The sequence below is a fragment of the Dromaius novaehollandiae genome, chromosome 17, assembly GCF_036370855.1.
Source record: "Dromaius novaehollandiae isolate bDroNov1 chromosome 17, bDroNov1.hap1, whole genome shotgun sequence".
NCBI lineage: Eukaryota > Metazoa > Chordata > Aves > Casuariiformes > Dromaiidae > Dromaius > Dromaius novaehollandiae.
Genome location: NC_088114.1, coordinates 11,628,271 through 11,653,097, shown reverse-complemented (window position 1 = coordinate 11,653,097; position 24,827 = coordinate 11,628,271). Strand labels below are relative to the sequence as shown.

Below are 24,827 nucleotides of genomic sequence, written 5' to 3'. Positions count from 1 at the left end.
GCCATTTTGCCAAGACTTTTGCTCTGGGAATTTCCTCGGACTGGGGGTTGCTCTGGGACCGCTCAGTCTATGAGAGTCTTTGGAGCGAGCTGTGTCTGGACGTGCAGCACCGCGTCCCCTGCACCACGCACCTTTCTCTCAGAGTCGTTGTTCAGAGTTAGACCTGCACAATCAGATTTTCGCAGCTGCTGCCTGCACGGGGAGAGGGGCTCTGCCCGCGTTTGTCTTGTCCGCCAGCACGGCAGCAGGCAGCGGCGCACGGGTGCTCGCCTTCGCTGCAGGGAAATCTGAGACGCTAAGGGACTGGGGGGGAGGAGTGTGAATGTGACTCTGCACAGGTCGTACAGCCAGAAAAGCCTTCGTACTCCAAAATGATTGCAAGTCCCCCCTCTAAAGATATCACTGAGAAGGGTTCAGTGACCTCCGTGGTGGGTAGCAGGACCAGCGATGTGGTTTCACTTTGCTCCTTCATTTATGGTTCAGCTGATCCATCAGCCCTGTCTGGCCTTCAGAGATGAACTCGTGTGCTCCCTGGACAGGTTCCTTCTTCATGGCTTTCTCCGCTTTGCTGACCGCACTGCTCGGTCCGCACGACCAAAGGAATATTTATATCTGGCCATGTTATATGGCATTTGCTTGCACGGTTCCTGGTCCTGGACTGGTGCTGTCAGCCCAGTATTTTCCTCTGTTTCCACCACCCAGAGGAAGTTTCTCCTGTCTGTACTGACAAGGTTCATTATCAGCTTCTCGGAAACGGGAAACACGCAAGGACGAGATCGCAGAGGCAGCAAGGCAGGTTTATCCCTTGCACAACTCTGCTGCCATCCAAGGAGTTACTGGGGGAGGTGGTTTGTCCTGCAGGTGTGGAAGAGCCCAAAGTGCCAGTGGTCACTGCACAGAGCTCCACTGAGAGTGAACCTAGCATCCAGGCGGGCTTTAAAGCAGACAGAAGACTGGGGCCGGGTGGGGGGGATCTTCTTGTCCCCATGACCATGCTGTGAAATCCTGCCTGTCGTCACTGGGACTTCTGCTGGGGACCAGCAGTAGCTGACCTGTGCGTTTCGCTCTCCTTTGTGACCCTGGTGACACAAGAGCCCAAGGCGAGGGCGCTCAGCGTCCTTCCAACCTGCTTCTGAAGGTGTCTTTGCAAGAGCCACTCGCAGAGGGGACCCGCAGGGAGCCTGCGCCTTATTCAAACAGGCCGAGAATTGGCTCAAGGCTCCCTTACGTGGAGATCTTGAGCTGCAGGCATCATTAAAGAAAAAAGAGAGACTTTATTTGCCTTGGCTCGTGCGCAGCAGCCCTGCCTGCCTCCAGTCTGCCAGGGAGCTGCAGAGCAAGAAAGGCTCCAGTCCCGGTCTCAGGTCTCTCTGTCAAGATTAGCGCTCTGCAGATTTGGCTCGTGGTTATGGATAGTCTCTTTGCTCTGTTTATGCTCGAAGAGAAGCTGCACGAGGAATTCATTGTGCTGGCAGCGAGAGCTTCGCTCTGTACAGAAGAGGGAGAAGGTGGAGGCCAGGAACGTGGAAAGCAGGCGGAAACCGCGCTAACAGGAGAGGCTGCAGCGGGCCGGGTGGCTCTGGGGAGGCAGCGCAGGCGGAGCGGTTTCACTCCGACGGCGCTCGCCAGCCCGGCCAGGTGCACGTGGTGAGCTGCAGCGTGGGCAGGAGAGGAAGTGGTTGGCAGCAGCGCGTAAACAGGCCGTTTTCATCGGGGTTAACGCTGCCGGCAAACCGCCGCAGCGGAGCGAGAGCAGGCAGCGCCTGCAGGAGGTACCGGGCAGGCAGCAGCGATGCTGGAGGGCGAGAAGAAACCTGCTGGTACCGAGGTTGCTGACGGGAGTGCAAAAGGCTCTCTGCAGCGAGCGTACCCGACACAAACCGGGCGACGAGACGGAGAGCCTTTGCCTGTGTCAGCACGGAAACTGAGCGAGCGTTGGGGCAGCGCTGCTTTCGCGCTGCTGACACTTAGGAATTCCTGCCGCCTGGAAGAGCGGAAGGGAGAAGGGGCGGCTGGCTCGCTCGGCCGCGGGCTGCCTCAGCTCAGCCCCGGGGACGTGTCGCAGGCGCTGGTTCGCGGTGCCCTTTCGAGCCAGAGGGCAGGTTGACGCGGGAAACTCCAGCACAGGACGGGGCTGGCTCATGCCCCCAGACCGATAGGTCCCGCGGAAGGGACGCGTCGGAGCGGCCCGAGCAGCCGCTCTCACCTTTTCTGAGCACTGTGCCACCTCGACTCGCGTGAAGGTGACGGACCTCTGGCACCACGGTGGCACCACGCAGCCGTCCCTGCGGCTGGCGTAACCGTCCTGCGGAGCACGGCACCGAGACGAACGGGCTTCCAGGTGCAACCGGCTCTTCACAAGGGGGAAAAAACAGTCCCACAAACTGGAACCCTGCTCCCATCTCCTGCCTGGCAGTGGAACAGCGCGGGACGGGAAGGGGGCGGGAAGGGGACGGGAAGGCAAGGCGGGAGCAAAGGGACACGGCGCCGGGGTTAGGAGCGGGGCTGCACAGGCGTGCATCGTCCGTCGGCGGCCGCTTCCTTCCGAAGCCTGTTTACACCGCCCGGGCCCGGGCGTCTTACGCGTTAGACAGAGTCCCAACACACGGCAAGTATAACCGTTAACTTTATTGGAGAATCAGACATGACAAAAAAGTAGTAGAACATTAACTGTGTTTAAGGCATTAGTCAATTTATCGCCCGTGCAATCCAGTTCCCCCAGGGCTGGCCGGCACGGCCCCCGCTGCCCCCGGCAGCAGCCCTGCACAGCCACTCTGCAAGGGGGAGAGCCCCGCTTGGATGCCTTCCCCCGAGCTCCCAGAGAAGCTCCAGAGAAGGGCCAGAGCACCAGCGTGGCTCGAGGACGGGGAAGTGCAGTTGGCAGAGGTTTCAGTTTAAAAAAAAAGCACCTTTTCCCTGCTGTGCAGCCTGTTCTTTGCAGATTAGGGCCTGAGTCTATGGTTGCTTGAGGACCTTTATTCGTGGGGCTGACCACATCCTTCCCAGCAGCTAAGAAACCTCACTTGACTCCTGCACAATCTCCCTTTGCTCCAAGAGATAACGCAGCAACCTCTAGTGGCCAGGTGTCCACTGGGCAGGGTCCCCCATCCAAGGGCCGAGTTTTGACTTTTCTCTTTTCATGGAAAGAGCAAAAAATTTCCTATTGGGCTTGTTGCAATGCAAAAGCCATTTTCTACACCCCTTCTTCATTCCAGTTCAGACAGATCTGTTCTGTCGTACTTTCAGGAAACTTTTGCCCCTTCTTTGTTGCTGTGACCTGGAAAACTCAGGGACAAAAAAAAGGCACTTCTGACTAGCTCCAGTTTCCTCGGGGACTGAATTGCTTCAGTCCTCAAGCAGATCCACTTCTGCTGGAGCGAGAAAGAAGAGCCTACAGAGCTGCAGTCAACAGAGCTGCAGCAGACAGCAGGGGAAGCAGGTCACTGTAGTCTTTGTTTAAGATGTAGTTTCCTTTCTAAGTTGCAGAGAGGCTGTGATGAAAGTGCATTTTGCAGATTGGTGTTTCTATATGATTTTAGAAGAAATGCTGAAATATGACAAAAAGCCCGCACAAAATAACCCATTTTACTTAGAGCGTAACCCCCTAATTCTGGCAAGCCAGCTTTAGGAGGTGGTGCTTGAAATGCTCCATCAGTTCAGGCGCAATTTTTTCAGCGGTCAAGTTCTTGGCTTTCAAGATCTCCTCATGCGCCTCCTGGAAGAGCTTCTTCCCCACCGCCTCTTCCACCCGACTGCGCCACTCTGCTAGTTTTGGCCTCTCCTCGAAGAGGTCGTAGCCAGCACCTACAGGCTGCGGAGAGAGAGCAACAGACGCTGAGCGCGAGGTTTCCACGCCGCCAGGCAGACAAACCCTTTGCAGGATGGAACCAGAATGAAGCACGGATGTTTCTGGCTCGAGCCCGGACAGTCATCACATGAGGTGGAGTTCATCTCTGGCTCTTAGCTGGTAGGAAGGGGAAGCAAATGCTGTCATCCTCAGCAGCTGCTGTCCCCTGGGACTCGCAGCAAAAGAGCACTCCCATGGCTAAGCCAAGACGTGTCCTGATGTGGAGCACAGAGGTCCACGCGGACCACTCCATCTCTGCCAAATATCTGTACTTTCCATAGCTCATTTTAGGAAACTGAGCACGGTGGAGTTTGAGATAATGAAATAGATTTATTCCCACCTAAAATACAAGAGGACTCTATTCCTACACAGCCATGGCAGTGCCTCAGAGCTTCACTCTGGGAATGGGCATGGGAAGCCCCTACTCTGCCATTTAAGTGAGGACCATATAGCAGCACCCTCAGACACACGTGGAGCTTAGTTTCCCACCTCAATTCCTGTTCTAAGGCAGGCAGCTGTTCTCCCAGCCTCTCCCTCCTCCCTCTCTGCCTAGTTTGTCATTTATCTTTTTTCTAGAAGAAATGCCCAAACCAGGAATTGGGCCCATAATTCTATAAAGAGAAGTGTCTCAAAGTAGAAGTTTCCTGGCAAACAAACTCAGCTATGGTCACAGTCAAAAAGGAACAAGTTTAAACTCCAGTAAACTGCAGAGGGAAGGACTTGTCATTCAAGACGTGGTGGTGCTGCAGCTACACCTTGGCCCGGCCTGCCCACAGCCCAGCTTGCACCGGGGTCGGTGCTCACCTGCATGAGCTCCACCAGCGCTACCAGGTCTGCCAGGGAGACCTCGCTGCCTGCGATGAAGGGCTTGTCCTGCAAGAACTTCTCCTCAAACTGCTTCAGGACAACATTCAGCTCTTCAGTAACTCCTTCCAGTTTCTCTAGAGGAAGGGGCTGGCCTGTAACGAGAGGCAGCAGCACCTACCAGGGAGAAAAGAAATACTGCTTTTTATATGTTTCGCTCCAAACTTAGTTCAGCCCTCCCATTGCCTTCTTCTAAGGACCCCTCACCAGCCATGCACGAGAATAACTGGTACCGCTCATCTTTGACAGGTTAACCTCAATGTCAATTATTATATCCTCTGTGTCCTCTTCTCCTCCCTAGAAAGTCTGAAATTTCAATCACAAGAATCTCCTGTCAAGGCAACATGCACCGTCTCCAAGAAGCTGCATTTCGTTCCCCCGCGGGAGCTGCTTTCTTCCCACGCAGAGCATCAGCCGGGCAGAAGGCAGAGCGAGCTGCGTTGGGTGCTCGCTGCTCGCCCAGGCCAGACCGCGCGTGCCGCGCTGGGCTGCGTCTAAACAGGACAACAGCCCCGCGGCCTCAGCGCCTGCGCAGGAGAACTGTGACTGCAGCACGAGGGATTCTTGCAGTTGGAGCAGACCAGGCCGTTTCAGTTAGGCAGAGAGCTGGCTCTGCTGATCAGCCGAGCCATTTCCAGACCCAGCGTCGCTCCCATCCGTCGGCTGGCTCGCTCGTTCCCTGGAGGGGTCCTGCGCACCGGAGGGTATTTCCTGGGCCGTAGAACTCACAGCTGTCAGCACTCAGGTTTTAGTGTAAAAGAGCCTTACCTTAGTTAAGAAGAACTTGCTCCCCTTCCCTCGAATGTTGACGTGCTGCCACGACAGGTACTCATCAACCTTGGCCCGTTTCTGCAGGTCAGACGGGTACCAGTGATCGGGTGTCTTGAATTTCCGGGTCAGGTAGAGGAGGATCGCAATGCTGCCCGGAGAGTGAGAGACCAGTGAGCTGAGGAGATTAAAGCGCCTTGTCCTTTCTCCAACCACCCAAATCTTGCATTGCTGGACCAGCAGCAGTGCAGACCCGACCCAGCTCAGGTGCAAGTGCAGGATGCCCAACTGTCCGCTGGTCCCAGCACGCAACGGAGTTTGTGCCGTCTTGATTTCTGACACTGCCCGTGTGCAAGCTAGCCCCAGGAGCAGCTCGCAGTGTTTTCTTGGTCAGTGCTGCTTGAGTTGCTTACAAGTTTCTCTTGCAAAATGCAACAGAGATGGGAAAGACGCAAACAACTAGCTGGGTGGGAGTCCCGGTAAGGATACCCAAAAATACACTGGGAGAATCCCAGCGTTAGGGTAACCAGTGCTCCAACAGAGGTTTGAGCTTATTCGAGCCTCACCTCTCTGCTAAGGTGAAAGAGCCGTCCCTTAACGCCGGCACTTTCATCAGGACGTTCACCTTCCGGAAGTCCTCAGTCCTGTGCTGCCCTGGGGAGGGAAACGAGGCAGTGCTGCTCAGTGCCGTCTGCGAGCAGCTGGCCAGGCTGCGGGACGCAGGGTCCCGGCTTCGACTGCGCAAACACCGTCCTCGTCACAAGCAACGACCTTAAATTCACAAGCAGTCAAAAGCTGCCACGGGGTGAAACTGCGTTTGCGCAGTGATGTCAACTTCCTTGCTTACTGCCTCGAACCAGAGACGCCTCTCGCAAAGGTCAGGCTGGGGCAGGCTCCGCTCGTACCAGCCGCCGTTGTCGACCCAGGGCTGTGACAGCTCTGAGCTCGTGCCCGGAGGTGCCCGTCAGGGCACTCGTACGAGGCGCTGCACAAACCTGGAGGGAACGCCGAGCTCCTTGGAGGGGCGGAATTAATATCTGATACAAGGTGGGTTAACCACAAGGACAGTGAGAAAGGAAGAGATTTTTTTTGCTGGAAAAGGCAGTAGTTTATATTCAATTCCCTTTTTAGCGCTTAGATGAAGATAGGGTTTAATGATGCCATATGAAGTGGTGGGTAGTTAAGTACAAACCTATGAATTCAGCTTTACGTGCAAATTTTGCATATGCATATTGTATATTAGAGCAAATGTGGATTTGAATTTGCTTTCAAGCTAGCTTTTAGGTCCCCGAAACATGGAAGGCAGAGAGCGAACTGGACAGGAGAAGGCATTTTCATCATTTGAAGTCTCAGCATGCTCCAGTATCTTTGAGCCCAACCTCACAAGTCCTGCTTTGTAGGAGCAGCTTGTGCCAGCCTTTTCCAGCTCCTGGCTGCAGAGATAGGTTTGCATCTTTGCGTTTAGGTGTCTCTGACACCTAGCCCTGTGATGTGCCTCGCGACGTGAGTCACCTGGGAATCTTTATGCCGGAGGAGAGACTCAAAATAGTTTGTTTTGCCAGTACTTGGCAAACCTGATCTGTGACTGTTCCCTTTTACATTTGACTCACGGCCTACCCCCGTCTCCTCCCTTTCCCAAAAGGCGCTGGGATTTCCTCACCTGGTTTGCAGCATTCCAAGTCCTCAGGTGTCTCCAGAGGGCCCTGTGCTTTCCGTCCCGTTCTCACCCTTTCTACTGAGGTTTCCTTAAGGTCCCGCTATTGGGCACCCAAGAGCATTTCGGAAGGGACTCGCTCAGCCAGCCTCCAGCACACATTCAGGTGTGCGTTCCCTCACGTGGCCTTACCCACTGCGCGGGGACACGTACCACTGCAGCGAGGCCACCCTCGCTCCACTGTCCCCCGGTGGCTGCTGATCTGGGGGTCTGCGCGCTCACGTCTGTCTAGCACCTAATCACCGCGAGTGCTTCGCCGGAGGAGCGGGAGGTGCACACGCGGTGCAGGGAGAGATGCGCCTTTACCATCCCTGTCAGCCACATTACCTGTCTAAACCCACCGACCAAATCCTGGCGCGTTGGTAAAAGCAAACCCTGCTGCTCTAGGGCCTGAAGCACTGGGAAATTGCGATCAAATTCACTTGTCTTCCAGTCTGTTCCCTGCTACCCGTTGCAGTTTTTTTCCCCAGCCTCTCCTGTGTGCTGTTACCAGCTTCGTCACAGCTGTTTCCTGGGGAAGGAGGGAGAGGAGGCCGGGAGGGCTTACTCCGAGCTCGCTCTGCCGGCTCCGGGGCCCGCGGCACACCCAACAGCAAACATTTAATCCTACCAAAACACAGGTCAGTAAGAGGAAAGAAGCAAAAACGTGCCATCAATGAGCAGCTCAGGCACGAAGGGGAACACCCAGAGCCTAAACCACAACACGTCTGAGGTTTTCAAGCAGCAGGTTGGAGCTGCTTTTGTTCTTTTATCAGTTTGAGCCCCAGAAGCCTCTTCATCTTTCACTGTTGTAAGCTTTAGTTGCTCAGGTGTTTTTAAGTCCCCTACAACATCTTAAAGTCCAATCCTGCAGAGTCCTGGAAAGGTCAGAGGGTAGCTTTTACCAGCTTCAGTTGCAAACAAGGGAGATTTGGGTTTTTAACAAGGGCTTCCTTTAAGTGGGAGCACACGATACCCCTTGGGCAGACTCCCACCGCTTATCAGCTGGCTTTGCACCAGACTGAAACACCTTGCCCTTGCCGTGCCCTCGGCTTCGGGCTCCCGCGCCGTCACGCCGCACCGCCCGCGCCAGCCCTCGCTGCCTGCACCCCGCGAGCGCGGCGGCCGGGCGGCGGCCGAGGGCCCTGCCCAGGCAGGAGGCCAGCGGTGAGCTCGGGGCCCCGGGACCTGCCAACTCTACGTTGGGAGGAGGAGGAAAGCTGGTCTCCGGTGACAGCTGCCTGCTGCTCGCTAGAGCACGGAGTTTTCTAAGGAAGTCGAATTCAAGAACCCAAAGGTCTCGGTTGTGCTCTCACACATGTGAACTTCTTGACTCTCGTTTCTTTTTGGTTCCCTCCTAAATGGGGAACAGGCTCAGTTCTAGCACACGCTGAAGGTGTTTCCCCTCAGAAAAGCGGTTCTTCTTGCCCAGACCCATTTTCTGCTGAGGTTGGGCTGATTTAAGAGCTATCACATGCCTTTGCGGAGCCGTATTTGTTACGGAGAAGCGCGGGCACCGAGGCTGCCGTTTAAAAGCCAGGGTTTCTTCAGAAAAGCAGCTCTCGTTTTTGTGCTGACAGCAGGCAGCCCCAGCAGCTGGAGGATGACACCCCACCCTCCGGCTCCGTCGCCCGTTCGTCAGAATAACCGAGTAACCCAGTGCCACCCACGAGCGCGCCGCGGGGGCCAGCGCCCGGCGGTTGTTCAACAGCTCTTCCCGGCGGCAGGGAGAGCCGGGGTCCCGCTGCGGCCCGTGGCCAGGTGCACCCCTCGCGCCGGGGCCCGCCGAGCCCCCGCGAGCTCCCCCGGCCCCACTCACCCTTCATCAGCTCCACGGGCTTGAACTCGAAGGGGATGTTGTTGCACTTGGCGAAGATGTAGAGCGCCCGGCAGGGCTGCGAGAGCAGGTCCAGGTAGAGCTCCAGCCCCATGCTGCTGCTGCTGCTGCCGCTGCTGCTGCTGCTGCCGCTGTTGCTGCTGCTGCTGCTGCTGCTGCTGCCGCTGCTGCTGCTGCCGCCGCCGCCGCTCGAGCCGCGCCGGGCTGGGGCGGTGCCGGGAGCGGGGCGGGCCCGGGGCGGCTCCCAGCGGGGCCCCACTCCCGGCCGCCCCCGGCCGCGCCGCCCCTGCCCTTTAACCCCAAGAAGCCGATTTCCAGGCCCTGAACCGCAGGGTTTGCCCGGGTTGCGCTGGGCGGTTTCAAAGGACCCGGCTGACACAGCGGTTTTGCAGGGCAAACTCTAGCCCGGCCCCAGCCCCATCACGCTGGAAGAGATCTGGGTTTGTCTTAATAACTGCCCTTAATTGCTTCGTGATAAGAAAAAACAAAGTTTCATTTGGATTTCAAAGTACACTGGTGCACGAGAGGTGGAGGATCCTTGCCTGGTGCCTGGGAGCTTGCACCTCTGGCATAACAAGAGTTTTCATTTCTGCTACTGTGATTCCAGTCATCAGCAAGACACATGCTTGCTCCGCTGCTAGAAAACAAGCCAGAGTTACTCCTGTCTTTAGGCTACCCTCCCAAACATCCATCTCCTCCCGCAACTTTCCAGGTCTCCTTCCACTCCACCCTTACTTCATTCTGCTCCAGTCCTGTATTGCTAAAGATAAATATTTATTTATTTTGTAAAGAAAATAGACACTAGCATGTGTGCCCCTGAACTGGGCACTCCTGGTGAGTATCTCCTCGATATATTTGGAGGCTGCAGCTACACAGTAGCAAGACACTCTTCACAGCTCCCCGCCTTGTGCCAGGGGCAGCTAAAAATATCAGTGGCATGTGTCAGACATATTTAGGGCTACACTAGTAGAGTCCAGTAATATTTGTGTTATATACAACATGGAACATTTTAGTGTGCATTAAACACTAACCTAACACTTAATACCTGCTGTTATCACTGGTAACAAATGTAGCAAGGGCAAGGAGACAAAGAGAAAAGCACAAGGCTAGTACTGAAACCACCATCTCTACCTCTGTACCCAGGAATCTTTAATATACACTGAATGTTTTAAAAAATACATATAGTATTTATTTAGAAGTAGCAGTCACTTCAGCCTACAAAAGCTCTTGAAACAGTAGTCTTCTACAGGTACTGTACAGACTTTCTGCATTTGCCAATTGGCAGAGTTGCTTGTGCAGCAAGGCAGAAACATTAGTTGTCCCAGTGCAGAGGCAGGAAGGGCACAGTCCTCGCCTTTGGTGACCAGCAGTTCCATCCGGCCCCTGCGCAAGAACTGTAGAAGGCTCTTCTGTTCACCAACAAGTTTTGCAGATGCCAGTTGGATATGATGTCAAGTTCTTGTCAAGGCAAATATTTTTTATTTTTTGAAAACCAGTGACTGAACTCTGCACCCACTGAACTTGAAATGGGAATGAAGCCCACAACAGCAAGACTTATCATGTAATAAAGTTGAGGAGCCAGTCATTCAGCTCAGGAACCACATCTCATTGTTACGGTGCTGTGCAGTACCATCCATGACCTCCCCAGCTTAGCTTCAGTGCCGTGGAACGTGATCTCCTCTGCTTGCATCCGTTCAGGCTCGTCTCTGTGCTCGTTCGTCCTGTTCAAAATAAAAGTTGAGACGGTGACTGAAGATGCTGTCTTAGGGTCACACAGAGGGAGTTCGGGTTGCAATGGGACAGTTTAATAACCATTTCTGCTCTGCCCCAGTTCTCTAACACTCCTAATCTGCAACTCAAAAATCAGATTTTTCAGACCTTTAAGCTTAGCTTTTGATTCAGGAGTCCCCAAAATAGAGAGTAGGACACTGACCCAATTCATGCGGCACAAAAAGTCTATCATGGATTCATAGCCTTTGCATCAGGCAAGTTAAATGACACCTTGCTTCTGTCTGAGAGCTCAAAACCTACCCACTGGTGTTTAAGGGAGGGTCAGTAGAAAATGCTTTGCTCTTTTGGAAAACCCAGCTTCTAGTTAGCATGGTTGTAAATTACAGTGTTAAAACTCTATAATGGCAAGAGGCTTAATCTCTGCATTGGTCTGCGTTCCTCCAGCTAGCTGCCAAAATCTCAGCTCCAGAGGTAAAGAGAAAGGCAGAACAGAAAAGGGAACATAAATACTGTCTACTTTCCTTTTAACTGGAGAACCTCCTTCTCTCCTACCTACCCTTTACAAGTATTTTATAATGATGCACCCAAAAATACTGCCTTTGCACTGAAATGGAAATATCTCAGTTAAAGAAAAGGATCCTGGACACTAACATTTGTGTTGGTCATGGGTTGCAATGAACTGTACAAGTTGCCATTTGATTTTCTGCTTTATTCCCTGTTGCAATTACCTTGACCGTTTTCTCAAGCTTAGACAGAGCTTCCTCATATTGCTGCACCAATGGCTTTAATAACTTGCCCTTCACCAAGTGCTGCTTTATGTCTGTGATGCCAGCATCCTTCAACATTCGCAGAAACCTACGTTCCTGCGCAACAAAACAGACACAGAAGAAGAGGTGAGGTAAGGACCGGGTCTCATCTGTGAAGGAGAGTTGCTGTCAGCTGGAAAATCAGCACATTTTAAAATGTGCTGCCTGGTCAGGAAATAACCGAATAGAAGGTTACAACCAAATACAAAGCTCAGCTGACTGCAGAAGATGGAAGGGAGTATGAACCCTGTCTTTCTCACACTCCTCCCTGCTTCCTTTCAGGATGAATCCCTCATCAATGACATACCTGAATTCTAAGGACCATGCTGAAAGCTAAGCCTGTTTTTCCTGCACGAGCTGTTCTTCCAACTCTGAAATCAGAAAAATGAGCATCAAGTCAGTCTAGCCATGTACTCACTCCCGTTGCCAACCTCAAGAGCCCCCCAAATTCTCCAAGTTTTCTTCAGAGAACTCTGACTCTGAGTTTTTGAGGTAAGTACAGCAGGACTAGCCATATATTACAAAGGATGAACTCTTCTAGGACTCATTCACGGCTGCTAAGCCTTTGCAGGTTTTTGAGCATCTGGAAACCCAATTCTTGACACTGTCCAGAAAAATATTTCTAGTTCCTGTAATTTACATTTTATGTAATAGGGAGCTGGTCCTCTATTCCAGAACTGTATTACTCTGGTAATGTGATACATTTAATCTTGATTGAAAAGCTATTTGCGTATTGAAATAAAAAAAAGCCAGCACTAAAACCCCTTCAAGTGCATATTACCTATGCCAAACATTTCAAAGTAAACCAAGTTCACACTTGCTCCTTTTGCTGCTGGCTATCTTACCGGTGAATATATGTCCTGATGAACTGAGGCGTATCATAGTTTATTACACAATTCACTCCTTTAATGTCAATTCCTCGAGCAGTGGCATCTGTGCTGATTAACCTGGTTTTAAATGTACACACAGTTATTTTCAAAGTAACATCTTCTGCACTACAGATCCTGAATACAAGTGAATACAGTGCTAATGTTGCTCATCTCTGTTCAAACTAGCCAGCCAGCCTCTGACCGCTGAGCACACCACCACCACTAAGTCACTCCTCAGTGTCACTGAGAGCATTAGCCACCTGCAGATCTCCGAGTACCACTCCGGGCTACTCATCTACTGTTGTACGTGGAAAACTACTGGCTGTTTCTGGGTTCTCCAAGCATGGAATGCTGATCCTGACAGCTCCCACCATACGGGAGGTTACAAACCCGTAAACCATCCGAGCACTCCTTAAAGGCACTGATCACAGACACCAAGGTGTGAAAACCCAGCAGTTGAGGAAGAATTTAAACACAGCTTTTGAACAAAAAAGAAATCTAGAAAAAAAGAAAACCCAACCTTCTTCTCAGAGACATTCCACAGCTGGAACCCAACACAGTCACCCAATTCACAAAGCAAGTCAGGTACATGGATAGAAGCAAAATTTTGACTGCCAGTCTGATCAGGGATTTCTTTGGTAAGAAGCACTAGTGCTATATATACTTCTGGCAGTAACATCTGCTTTCATCCCAGTAAACACCAGATCCCAATCACATACACTAAAGCTAAGATTTTCAGAACTGCAGGTGTTTTGAGCAGCAATATGAACAGGCAGTTACTTTTACTGCTTGTTATAAAATAATGCATGTAAACACAGATTACAGCTAGATTAAAACAAGCCAGATTATACGTAGGGGTCAACGTAATGCAGAAGTTGCAAGATCAAGTCTCCCACCTATTTCGTAATTCAGTTGCTCTGTGCTCCACTTCACAGGGGAGCCTGTTTAACTGCGTTCTTGGTTCTAATATGCTTTTCACACTGGCAATAGCCTCTGTCAGAAGACATGCAAAAAACTCATTTAAGATGCTCACAGTTGTATTTTTCCTTGTTCAAATTCCTTCATGGTTCTGTGTCTTTCATTTGGAGGCAACCGGGAAGAAAATTCAGCCACAGTGATTCCACCAAAGGCTTGAATCAGCAGGAACAATCTGTAGGTAAATGAGACAGAAACTGTCACTTTGTTACCCAACTTAGTAACATTATCTACAGGTACTGTAGTCATTTCACTAATGTAGTCACCTGTGAGAAGCCTCCTTGGAGTTGGTAAAACACAACACCCGGGTAAATTTCATCTTCAGCATGAAGTGCAAGAGGAGCAAAGGCTTGGAATTCAGGTCACAAGGCACGTAACATTGCTGCAATGGACAGGGAAGAAATTCAAAGACAAAAACTACTTCTCGCCAAGGCTATCTTCTCCAAAACCTACTACTTGTCCAAAACCTACATAGGCTTGGAGATTTTGCTATTGACTAATAGCAACAAAACCAGACCCCACAATGTCTCCCCCTTTAGAACAAATCACAGCTAGGGATTGGGAAGATACAAAGTGGAGCAGGCGAGCTGGGCTCTAATGTTCTCACTGTTGCCTATGGCAAGTAACAACATGCACTGCCTTCTTATCTTCAAGAGCAAATGTGACCTGTACCCACAGGCTTTGAGAAGCATGTTGTACACGTGCTTTGAGACAGACCTCTGAGAAGTGCCAATACATTATTTTTACTTCATCTCTCCATTCCCTATTATTAGTGAATCTAATTCCGCATGAACAGAGTTTAAAAAAAGTTTCAGTCCTAACCATATGAACACTGACTAATGAGCCAACAGACAAGCAAAGATGGAGCTCTATGGGTCATGCTTGCTCCCCAAACCACTTTCCCCCAGCTCCTCTGTAATATAAAGCATCATATGGAAGACTTTATTTTTAATGGGATTAAAAACTTAACTTTTTCAGGAGCTGATCTATGTACTCCAGACTTAACCTAATCATCAAGAACAATTCATTCAAGCACTGTTTTTTTTTTTTTTTTTTTTTAAAAAGAAGCCATGAAGTGAAGTCACTTTCATGGCTGCAAGAGAATTAGTCATACCGACAGCCCCTCAGGGAGTGTGTACTTCTCATCAGTGTCCTGTTCAGCCTCTGCTCCATCTCTGAGTAATTTTTTCTCAGAATAGACAGATGTGAAGAGGCAAGGCTGGAATAAGCCCAGCTGCTGCAACTTCTCTGGGTCCTGGGTCAGTGTGGCTGAAAATAGCAGCTTCTGTAAGGGTATCTGAGGATGGCAGGAGCTGAAATAAACCGCAGGAACTGAGCTTTGAGGACAGAGCAAAGGAATTCCTCTAGAAGTGCTTTCAGATGATGTTATGGGGGAAGCGACTATCTCTTTTTGAAGCTCTTTTCCTAGCCCTGGGCCTTTCCTGTAGCTTCCTTTCCACCCTTGTTTTATGGTGGAATTCACACATGGATCTGATCAGCACTCTCAACTCAGCTGCACAACTGCATTCATTCTCCCAACCCACATCTTTGCCTCCTAGGCACTCCTGTCCCCATCCTAGCCCCCTGCTTAGTCTGCCTTAGACCTGCTCTCAGCTTCCTACTCCAGATGATCTAGCTGTATATATCCTGCTAAGTGCCACACGTCTCTGCCATGCTGTTTGAAACAGCAGCTGCAGATAGATAAAGAGGGCTCCTTCAGATCAGTTACTCAGCTTGTCAGAGGGAACTGCTACAGTTACCGTGCAAATGAGTCAGAAACTAGCAATATTTTTGTATTCTTTTGATGCTGCTCTAATCTAGCTACGGAAAACTCGGAGTATACAATACTTGGATTTCACTCCAAAAGACACCCTTTAGTATCAGCTGCCCCTGCCTGCTTTTTCAAGCTATGGAAAAGTAGCTGCCTTACTTTGGCAGACATTTCACTGTCTGTAAGCAGACCGAGTAAGTGACTCAGAGTAAGCAGGCTTTGGGAGGCCCTGTGGCAGCATACTATGGCATCTAGGTGCTCATGTCTGTTTTACCAGTTCAAAGAAGTGCATTTTGCAACTTACTTGGCTGCTGTTATAGGCCCTGGTTTGGTCCTCTGAAAAAGCACATTGGAGCCAGAGTCATCTTCTGCTCGGAATGCAGCTTTGACAACTTGGTTCAGCCAGTTCTGGTGCATGTCATCAATCATACGGTCAGCTTCATCTATGATCTGAATTCACAAGGACAAAATACATGACTTGTTAAATACTGTCTGGCACTGCACAGCTTTTATTTTCCTTCTATTTCCTATAACAAATAACGTAAGATACTGTTGCCTGAAATACAGGTTACAGAAACAAATTGGTATAAAACAACTGTAATCTTCGTGCTTTATGGAAGCTTCTAGTCAACAGAATTACCTTCTTTCCCCCTCCATCCTCAAATAAGGACGGACGTCTCATTTTCTACCCCTAAACTGAATTTTGTCTTTGTTTCAGTTGCTCAGTAGCCAACCTGGCACTCTACACACGAATTCCTTTGCACTTAAATCCAATCCATGCCTTTGAATAGGAGAAAAATTTCCAAATCCTGAAGAGCAGCTGTGTGTGTCTGTGCAGATTCCCATACACTTGTAAACTACTACAGTCTGATAATTTACTCTGAAACCCTGGGTTTTGACTGATAAGGTTTTACTGTGGGTTTGTGTTTGCAAGAGGAAAGAGAAAAGGGGAAGTAGGAGGCCGCTTGGGTGTCAGGAATTGGAATAAAACACCTCATCTCGAGAGAGCTGCCTGAGCAATCTGGAATGTGCACCAAGATCATACAGCAGTTCCAACACAGACACATTTACACACTGTGCAAGTACAAAGCAGGAATTACTGACGTAATGGACATTGCAGTGAGATGGGAGACCCGTGCAGCTGACTCACCAGGAAGCGAAGCTGTGTCAGGCTGAACCCTGGGGTCTGGCTAATGTGATCTGCGAGCCGCCCAGGTGTAGCCACAACAATATCAGCCAGGCTGCAGTAGCCTGTCACTCTGAAAGAACAAACAGCCCATCAGTAACTTCCTCCCTGCAGTGTAAGCCATGTAACAGATCCTTGGTCAGCAGACCTTAAGATTTCTCCTATTCTCTTAACTGATAAATAATAAAATTCAAATACGCTATTTACCTTGAAGCGTATGCAAAGCTAGTGCTGGAGACTAAACCCTACTCTCCATTACACTACTTCATTTGAAACAGAAAGGAATATTCCTCATTGTTATCAAAGTTTAACTGCAGTAAAACTCATTTTACCAAATATCACCAAGCAGATGGTAACAGAGCTCCCCTTGTAGCAGGGGATTTTTATGGGTAAATTTTATTCAGTAATATCTAAGTTTCAGCTCTGTCCTCTGATGGAATAGTTTGTTGGGATAAAGGTTAAGAGTCTGTTAGCACCTTACAAAACCAAGGCAATAAAAAAACTGAATGCTGGGCATCTCATGACAAGGGCCATTCTACTTATGACCTATTTTACTTGACTGGTGAACAGGGTGGACACTTCTAACAGGTATTTCTTTCCCTCTTTACAAGCATGTTACTTATACAATAATATCTATTTATAGATATTATCTAAGATGGCTGTCATTTGCACCTGTGATCATAAGGTTAATGTCTGCAGCTGGTAGAAAACCCCCAAAATCTAATAGAACATAACAATCACAAAAAGGGGTTGTAGTGTGCATTGTGACAAAGATAAAGCAACCGGTGTTTAGCATAAACGTGCTATCTAAAGTCATTGTCTGATGGTATGATGCAATAGCCTATATTTTGATCTGTTTACTGAGATTAAATAGTTAATAGACAAACTCTATAAACCTTATCTAAAGACCATTTTACCTACTTTTTCTGGACAAGCATCTCCTGCTCTTTTGCAAAAGATCTCTGGCCAGTAACCGAAACGACCTTCAGACCTGTACCGTCAGTGTAAATGTTGAATACTTTACTCACCTGCAAAGAAGAGATGGGGTTTCTTAGCCACAATGAAATCAGTTTAAGTAATGCTTTCCGTTACACTAACAATATCAAACCCATTGACAGGGTCGTCAGCCTACTTCGCAGAACAGCCAAAGTATTTATTGCACCAGCTTTTCCCTCAGCCCAGTTCTACTCTGGGAGAGGGGGAAGAGCCACATACCTGTTGTGCCAATTCTTTTGTGGGCAGAACAACCAGAGCTCGTACTTGGCAAACCACTCGATCTAGCAGTGCCTGTCAAAATAAAGGCCAAATAAGCCCCTAACGGCAGTGGGAAGAGGATTCTCATATTCAAGCCACTCAGGGGACAGGCTCAACACATCCTCCTGGAACTTCATGTTTCCATTTTATTCCCTTCCATCCTCCCAACCCTTCATGCTGTGCTTTCGTCTGGGAAAAGGAGTGGGATGAAGAGATGAAGGGGACTTGTACAGCTTCCTCAGACAGCTCTGAGCTGAAATCTGGTGTTTTACGTCCACAAATTCCTTGACTTTTCGAACTACCTCTAAAGGCTTCTCAAATTTTGCTGTGAAACAAGCACAACTCTAGCATTTTTCTCTACAGATATTTACTGTGGGTAAACTCACCTGTACTATAGGTATGACAAAAGACAGGGTTTTACCACTGCCAGTAGGCGCCGAGACGCAGATGTCTTTGGGGCGGTATCCTCCCCGCCCCATCAAATACCCGTTGGATGCACTCTGTAGAATAGCAGGGATCACCTCGGCCTGAACTGTGGGGAAAACAAAAAAAAAAAAAAAAAAAGAAGAGAAAGAAAAAAAGGGGGAAACAAACATTAACTACAGAAGTTAATGACCTGAGCTAAGAATCAGTCTATCCAGAAAAGCAGTGCTGTATACAATGAATTTGCTTCCATGTCTGCTGTTATGGCTAGGAACATAAAAGAAAAAGAAATCAAAATAGAGGAGAGACTATCTGTTTTTACCTGTTTCTGTTTCACTCATGTGAACCTAGCACTCAATGTAAGAGATTTCCCTCTCCTAGAATTTGGCCATTTCTAGCATTTAACTTGCATGTTACCATGTTAAATATTTTTATACCCATGCCTGCCTTGCTGTCCTTATGTTAGGATGGCACCGGACAGCTTTAAAACACAAGTATTTGTCTGCAAGCATCCTTTCCCTGGAGTACCGTCCCGTATTTAAACATGGAAGAGGCAAACATGGATGAATCCGATACAGTCTAAGGCTGTAGGCTCAGTGCTGCCAGTCTGACCTAGTAATTCACTGAAGCGGAAGGCGGGATATTCCACTTCCCCTCCTTCTGTCTCACTGCTTCCAGCTGTGGAAGCAAACACAACCTTTGTGTATCTGCATATTTAGGTGCTGGCACTTACTGCACCTATCTGCAAAACAGGTAACATGACAGAAAAACAGCTGCTTTTTTTTTTTTTTTTCCCCCCGCTTGGATAGTTTTCTGCTGTTTCAATGAGTTAAGCAGGTTCCCACTGTGGTCCAACTAGCAACAGAGAAGGTGCACAGTAAAGAAATAAAGCACATGCCCGGGAGCAAAGGGGAAAAAAAAAAAAAATCAGAGAACATAAGACCTCCCTCTTTTGGCAGCTATGAGCTGTTTACTTCAGGTCAGTGTATCTTATGGAGCTGCATTTAAGACTAGTTAAGTGATTTCAATTACTCAGCCCAAGTAAGGCTTTGAAAGTAAAGGATTAGAACTGGTGTGATCAGGTTAAAGCACCAAACTTGCTTTTGTCCCATGTTCTACTTTGCTGACTACATGAAATACACACATTATAGGAAGATACACAGACTACAGGATTAACGTAGGTCAATTTAGAAAGAGACAAGGGTACTATTAAGGTACCTGGAAAAAAGGACTCTATCCCATTCATTTGTAGCTTCTTCAACAGCTTGGGATGAATTCCTGGGACATCTCTGATTGGAACTACATTTTCTTTGATACGTTTCTGCACTAGTTTGGGTTGAGCAAGCCACTGTGGTAAGAAGGGCTGAACCTGAGGTGGAAGGAAAGGAAGTAACAAAGTGCTTTTGCCATCAAACAGGCAACACTGTACATAAAATAAGCTGATAAGATGTCTGACATCATCAAAGCTCAGTGAAGCTAGTTACCTTCTGCACTTGCTTTCTGTCATAATCTCCAAGAACTACCAAACTAGAGGGTGGTAGATTTGCCTCTCTCTCCAAGGCTGCTATAGACAGCTCCTCCTTTCTGCTTTGATTTTCTTCAGCTTTTTCATTGTTCTCTTTCCTCCTTGTTTCAATTCCTTCAGTTTCCTCATCCTTCTTTCTTTTACCTGATTTATTTCTAAGGTTACTTCTGTTCTCCTGTTGCTCAGTGACTTCTTGAGAATCTGGAATTTGGGTAATGGAAGCATAAAGCTGAAGATCAGAATGCATTACAGAAAAGGCACACAGGGAACACATTACAACGTAGAACTTAACAAACCACTTGTGAGCTCATCTTGCTTCTTAAAGCCAAGCACAAGAGCTAAATGTTACTTTGGTGGCATTAAGACAACTGAAGACAGAACTGACATAATTCCCTCCTTCCCTTACACTAAACTGGTTCCAAAGGTGCATAATATGGGGCTTTCTACTACAATAAGAACTACTTTGGGAACATATTAAACTGATGAAAACAAAATTTATCCCCAGCTAAATTTAGCAAATTACTCAAAAGGCAACTTGTCTCTACTTCTCTGTTCAGAAGAGCCCACCACAAAGCACTGAGATCCTGTAGTTTCAGTTTTTCATTACCTGCTTCAGTCCTCTCTTGGGACACGTTTGATTTTTTTCTATTTTGTTTCTCCTTCTTCTTCGATGGAGTAGAGCCATCTGCTGCCTCCCCGGTATCTGCCCTTTCTTCAGAAGAGCTGCAGCTCTGGCGTTTCTTTAGCTTTTGCCCTTCTGCACAGGAATCCTCTTCACTCTCCCCCTTCCTCTTTCTTTTTGCCCCCCAAGATTCAGTCTCAGAATTAAACTCCGAGTCTCTCGCTCTGACACTTTCACTGAGTTTATTTTCTCTTTCCTCCTGCTTTAACCCTTCAGGAGGCGGAAGCGCCTCCTGCTGCTGCTTCTTCAGCTGCCGAGCTCTCACCTGCTCTCGCAGCCGCTCCAGCAGCACCCGGGACCGATCCTCCCGCTCGCCCTCTTCCTCACCGGCGTATCTGCAAAATTAAAGGAGAAAAACCTCCTCAAGAACAGCCGGGCCGCACCCGCCCGGGCGAGGCCCCGCCGACCAGGCACTCGGGAGCCGAGCGAAGACCCCGCGTCCCCCGCCCCCCTCCACGGCCCCCCCGCCGCTACCTGTTGATGCAGAACAGCGCCATGGCCGCGCCACGCCGCCCGGACGCGCTAAGATGGCGTCACCGGCTCCGCGCCGCTCAGGCGCACCGAAATAGCGTCACCAGCCCTGCGCCGCTCGGGCGCACCGAAATAGCGTCACCGGCCCCGCGCCACGGCGGAAGGATCCAGAAGGCGCCGAGGGGGGCGCGTGCCGCCTGCTGGCGGGGGCGGTGCATGCACATGCGCATGAGGCGGAAACGGCCGGCGGCGAGGAACGGTCGCGGGGGGGCGGGAACGGGCAACGGCGGAGAAGATGGCGAGAGAGGAAGGCGCTGAGGCGGGAAGAGTTGCCCACCCGCCGCCCCTCAGAGGCCACGACAGCCTGCCCCTGCCCGGGAGGCACCCCGCACCCCAGGCATGCAGGGCCAGGAGAGCGGAGGGCGGCCCTGGGGCACCAAAGCCGAGGAGAGCCCCACAGGGGCTCCAGCAGGCCTTACCACCACAGAGCTCCTTCGGCCCTGAGGGCTGCCACGCAACCTGTCCCCACGCACTGCCCGCCTGAAGGGAGCCGGCGCGGATGGCAGTGTTTCTGCTCCCTGACTGAAAGCAGATCCCTCCCTCCTTGCCCTGGTCCACCCCAGGCAGACAGAGGGAGGCCTCCCTGAAGCAGCAGGCACAGGACTGGCTGCAGGGCTGTTTACACCATAGGGATGGAAGACGCAAAGAAAGGACGCAAAGGATGTGCAAAGCCAGACAGAGCAACAAAAAGCCCTGGAGGCACCTATAGCCCCTGGATCCCAGCAGCAGGGAAGTCACCACAGGTACTATCAGGTACCTGCCATTCAGACTGTATGGTGAAATACTGTGTCTGAGAAATGAGGAAAACAAAAAACCCCAGGTCCCTGTTGTTTTACCAGCCAGAATGAAAAAGATGTCCGAGATCACCCAACTCCATCCCCTACCTGACCAGTAAAGCTCACACCAGACAGCTTCCTTCTAAATCTTTATTTGTTTTCTACATAGAGAAAACAGAGGAATGTTGAAGCAGCAATATGTGAACACACTAGCAAGGAGCCATCAATCTGTGAGAGTGCACAAAATGCAACACGGGGCCACTTGTGCAGAGGTCTCTGCTAACTGGCAGGAGAAGGGTAGGTCCAGGAATATCCTCTTTGGTCAGATGTGAGAGCTCTACGCAAAGGTGGAACCATTCCAGCCCACGTTGGCAGCGTTCATGTCAAAGTAGTTGATGTACACCCTGCATAAGAGACATAGGAATACAAAAAACAGTGAAATTATTAAACCATTTATTTTAAATAGTCATTGAGATAAGATAATTGGAGTGAGGGACAATGCTTCCCATTCCCCAGAAGAAGCAACTTAAAAGTATTTGGGCTAGTACAGAGCCTCCAACAGTCAAGATTCTTTGGAGTGCCTGAAACTGCACTTTGTTTTTGAAACAAACTTTCTTCTTCAGTCAGGGGCTATTCAGACACCAGAGAGCTGTTGGCTGGGAGCAGTCATGAATTTCAGGAGATCAAAACCTTTGGTTTCAGAGTGCTGCCATCCTTCACAAGTGTCAAACAGATGGGCAGTTTCTCATACATGTCAAGCAGGCCCTCAGGGCTGGCTCTGCAGTTCTTCCGCCCAGCTGCAGAACTTAAGTGGTAGCAGGTTCTTCCTGTCCTGCACCACAGCACGCAGATGCTCGCCTATGGCTCTGCCAGTCAGCGAAGGAGCTGTTCACAAGCTGCTAGCTAGCTTCTGCTGTGTCTTTCAGCTCCAGCCTGTTATCACTCCTCCCTTCGGCTTTTAGTCTCCCATCATGAGAAGACAAGACATCATACCTCGAAGGCAAAAACCATGCTCTATCACTTGTCAGTCTTCCGATATTTCTCCCTACTTCAATATCAGGAAGCCATTAAATAGAGAACTCTCAAGGGAAAGATGTAGGCAGACTCTTAACTGGACATGGAAAAAAATACATGATCACTGTATTTTTTCAAACATGGACTCATGTGGGCTTTTTATTCTTTTCAAATGAAGTTTTCAGAGCAGTTTCAGAGAGACAGATAAACAAGGTTAGCATCATCTTCGAAGCAGCCTTACCTGTCTGCAGATACATGCAAGTGCTTGGAGATCAGATCACACAGGAGCTTGGTATAAGTCTTGTTTTGCTGCCCTCCTATTTTGCCAATGCTGTAGAGACTGCAGAGAGCGCAGGGATCAGTGGAGCCCCCGAAGGACATCATTTGATCAGGTATGATGTGCACGGCTATATACTGTGAGAAGGGAACACAACAACGAGTTAGAGGACAACTCACTTCCTTCTGTGAGACGTATTTGCTTTAGGTACTGTAACAGTGTTAGGCACCGCACACTTGAGTATCATTCCAGTAGCACAGCACTGAGGCCAGGCAGCTAGCAAGGCACCACCCCATCTCCTCCACGGAGACGCTGAAGCAGCATAACCACTGAGAACAGCTAGATCCTAAGGGCTGACTGCACATCCCCACGGCAGCCTGGTGCAAAGCCATGGCAAGAGCTGCAGCTGGCACTGCCCGCATGGGCCACACGGCGCTGCATCCTGCAGGCATCGCCCAGAGCCTGGCTCCGGGCCTTGGGAAGGAAGGTTGTGTTTGCATGAGGCTACAAGCAATGCAGGTACTCCTGCCCGCCACAGCGCTGGTAGGGCCTGGGGCAGCAATCATGCAGCTGGTGAACACGGCCTTAAAACCGCGTTTACACCCCAGGACCCACCCCTCAAGTATCCCTGATTTAGCTACCGGGCCTGTCTAAAACCTATCGAATTCAGCTGTCTGTCTTTGATTTCTTAGGCGGCCGCAGTCTGGCCAGCGAGCTGGCGTATGCGAGCCCAGGATAAGGCAGAGCAGCTTGGAGGGAGGAGGCACCCCGGAGAGCTCAGATAGCTGTTCCTGTGCTTTGCAGCTACTAGTCCCTTCCCTCAAATACCCCGCGGGTGCAGCTCCACGGCTAAAATCCCACAAGCGCAGGCAAACCCCGGCGTCTTGGCTATTTTAGCAGCCAGGTTTCGTAAGCCAGGCTACCAGACAAGGCCTCGCCGGGGCTGCACGGCCTGCGATGGCGGGCGGGAGGGCCGCAGTATAGCGGGGGGGGGAGCAGCGCCCGCGCAGTCCTGCGGCCAGCGCTGCCGCGGCCCCGCTGCTCGGGGGAGCGGAGCACGGCGGCCCCCGCGCAGGGCTTTCGGCAGGGCCCGCCGCTCGCCCCCACAGCGCACCCGGGAGCGGCACCGCGGCCGCCGCGCACGTGCGCGCCGCCGAGCCCAGCCCGCCCCGCGCCCGCCGGCGCCGCCGCCCGCCCTCACCTGCGCGGGCTTGCCCGTGGCCTTGGCCAGCTGCTGGGTGAGCTCGCCCAGCAGGCTCTCGGGCACGGCGTCCCTGCACACGTTGGTGTAGATGGTGAACATAGGCATGGCGGCGAAGGGCGGCGGGCGCTGCTGCGGCGAGGGGCGGCGGGACCGGCGGCGGGTGCTGCTGCGGCGAGGGGCGGCGGGACCGGCGGCAGCGGCGGCGCAGTGGAGCGGGGCGGCGGCGGCGGGCGCCTTTCAGTGCGCGCGGGGCCGGCCTTAAAGGGGCCGCGCCCCGGCAGGGAGACGCGGGGGGGCGGCCGCCTCCCCGGCAAAGCTGCTACTCTTACCGGGCCTTGCAGCGTCCAGCCGCGCGCGAGCCCTAGCCAGGACTCTTCCCCCCTCTCCGCCTGTATTCATTTACTTTGTTACTGCTGTTGAGCATTTTTTTGGCGACATGTTATAGGCTCCTCACTGGAATTGGATCCTTGCTGCGCTGGGCAATTCATACATAACGTGCTCCACCTGGCACGCGTGCATGTGGCATTACCCGGGTAAGCGCGCCCACAGACTCTCGCAGGATCAGAACCAAAAAGGGATAAGGTGCATGGCTCAGAAGGGAGTTTTTTTCTTTTGCAAAATAAGGGCGCATTTGTGCATTTTGTTTTAACAGTGTGCATGGCTTTGCCACATAAGTCGAAAATTGTCTGACTTGCTGGCACTTTAGTTATTCCCGAGTGCTTTTCAATGAAATTGAAAGTGATCTATTTCTCCTCCGTGCCGTGGTTTTCATATTGTGCTTTTTTTACCAGAAA

At 50.6% G+C, this 24,827-nt stretch overlaps 3 protein-coding genes across 5 annotated transcripts; all 3 read right to left on the bottom strand.

Moving 5' to 3' along the window:
• Positions 1–2,608: 2,608 nt before the first annotated feature.
• GSTT2B (glutathione S-transferase theta 2B) lies at positions 2,609–9,184 on the bottom strand. Of its 2 annotated transcripts, XM_064522181.1 has the most exons (6): positions 9,166–9,184; positions 8,992–9,120; positions 6,046–6,133; positions 5,480–5,630; positions 4,652–4,828; positions 2,609–3,811 (listed from the first exon to the last, which is right to left on the bottom strand). In XM_064522181.1, exons 2-6 carry the CDS (start codon positions 9,101–9,103, stop codon positions 3,605–3,607), a joined length of 735 nt encoding a protein of 244 aa, XP_064378251.1. In that variant the 5' UTR covers positions 9,104–9,120; positions 9,166–9,184; the 3' UTR covers positions 2,609–3,604. The 2 variants fall into 2 exon arrangements, with proteins under 2 accessions (XP_064378251.1, XP_025971832.2); XM_026116047.2 differs by lacking the exon at positions 9,166–9,184 and having other exon boundaries at positions 8,992–9,159.
• A 932-nt stretch (positions 9,185–10,116) lies between these two features.
• Positions 10,117–20,831, bottom strand: DDX51 (DEAD-box helicase 51). The gene is made up of 16 exons (XM_026116048.2): positions 20,706–20,831; positions 20,157–20,566; positions 19,509–19,750; positions 19,243–19,393; positions 17,988–18,133; positions 17,563–17,634; positions 17,269–17,375; positions 16,312–16,420; positions 15,466–15,611; positions 14,505–14,703; positions 13,657–13,772; positions 13,449–13,565; positions 12,392–12,493; positions 11,854–11,917; positions 11,469–11,603; positions 10,117–10,730 (listed from the first exon to the last, which is right to left on the bottom strand). Exons 1-16 carry the CDS (start codon positions 20,726–20,728, stop codon positions 10,704–10,706), a joined length of 2,166 nt encoding a protein of 721 aa, XP_025971833.2. The 5' UTR covers positions 20,729–20,831; the 3' UTR covers positions 10,117–10,703.
• Positions 20,832–21,674: 843 nt separating this feature from the next.
• On the bottom strand, positions 21,675–24,332 carry LOC112992801 (macrophage migration inhibitory factor). 2 transcript variants are annotated; one of them, XM_064522180.1, is made up of 4 exons: positions 24,231–24,332; positions 24,031–24,193; positions 22,794–22,966; positions 21,675–21,942 (listed from the first exon to the last, which is right to left on the bottom strand). In XM_064522180.1, the coding sequence occupies exons 2-4, from the start codon at positions 24,136–24,138 to the stop codon at positions 21,876–21,878; spliced, it is 348 nt and encodes a 115-aa protein (XP_064378250.1). In that variant the 5' UTR covers positions 24,139–24,193; positions 24,231–24,332; the 3' UTR covers positions 21,675–21,875. The 2 variants fall into 2 exon arrangements, with proteins under 2 accessions (XP_064378250.1, XP_064378249.1); XM_064522179.1 differs by having other exon boundaries at positions 24,031–24,298.
• Positions 24,333–24,827: the final 495 nt, after the last annotated feature.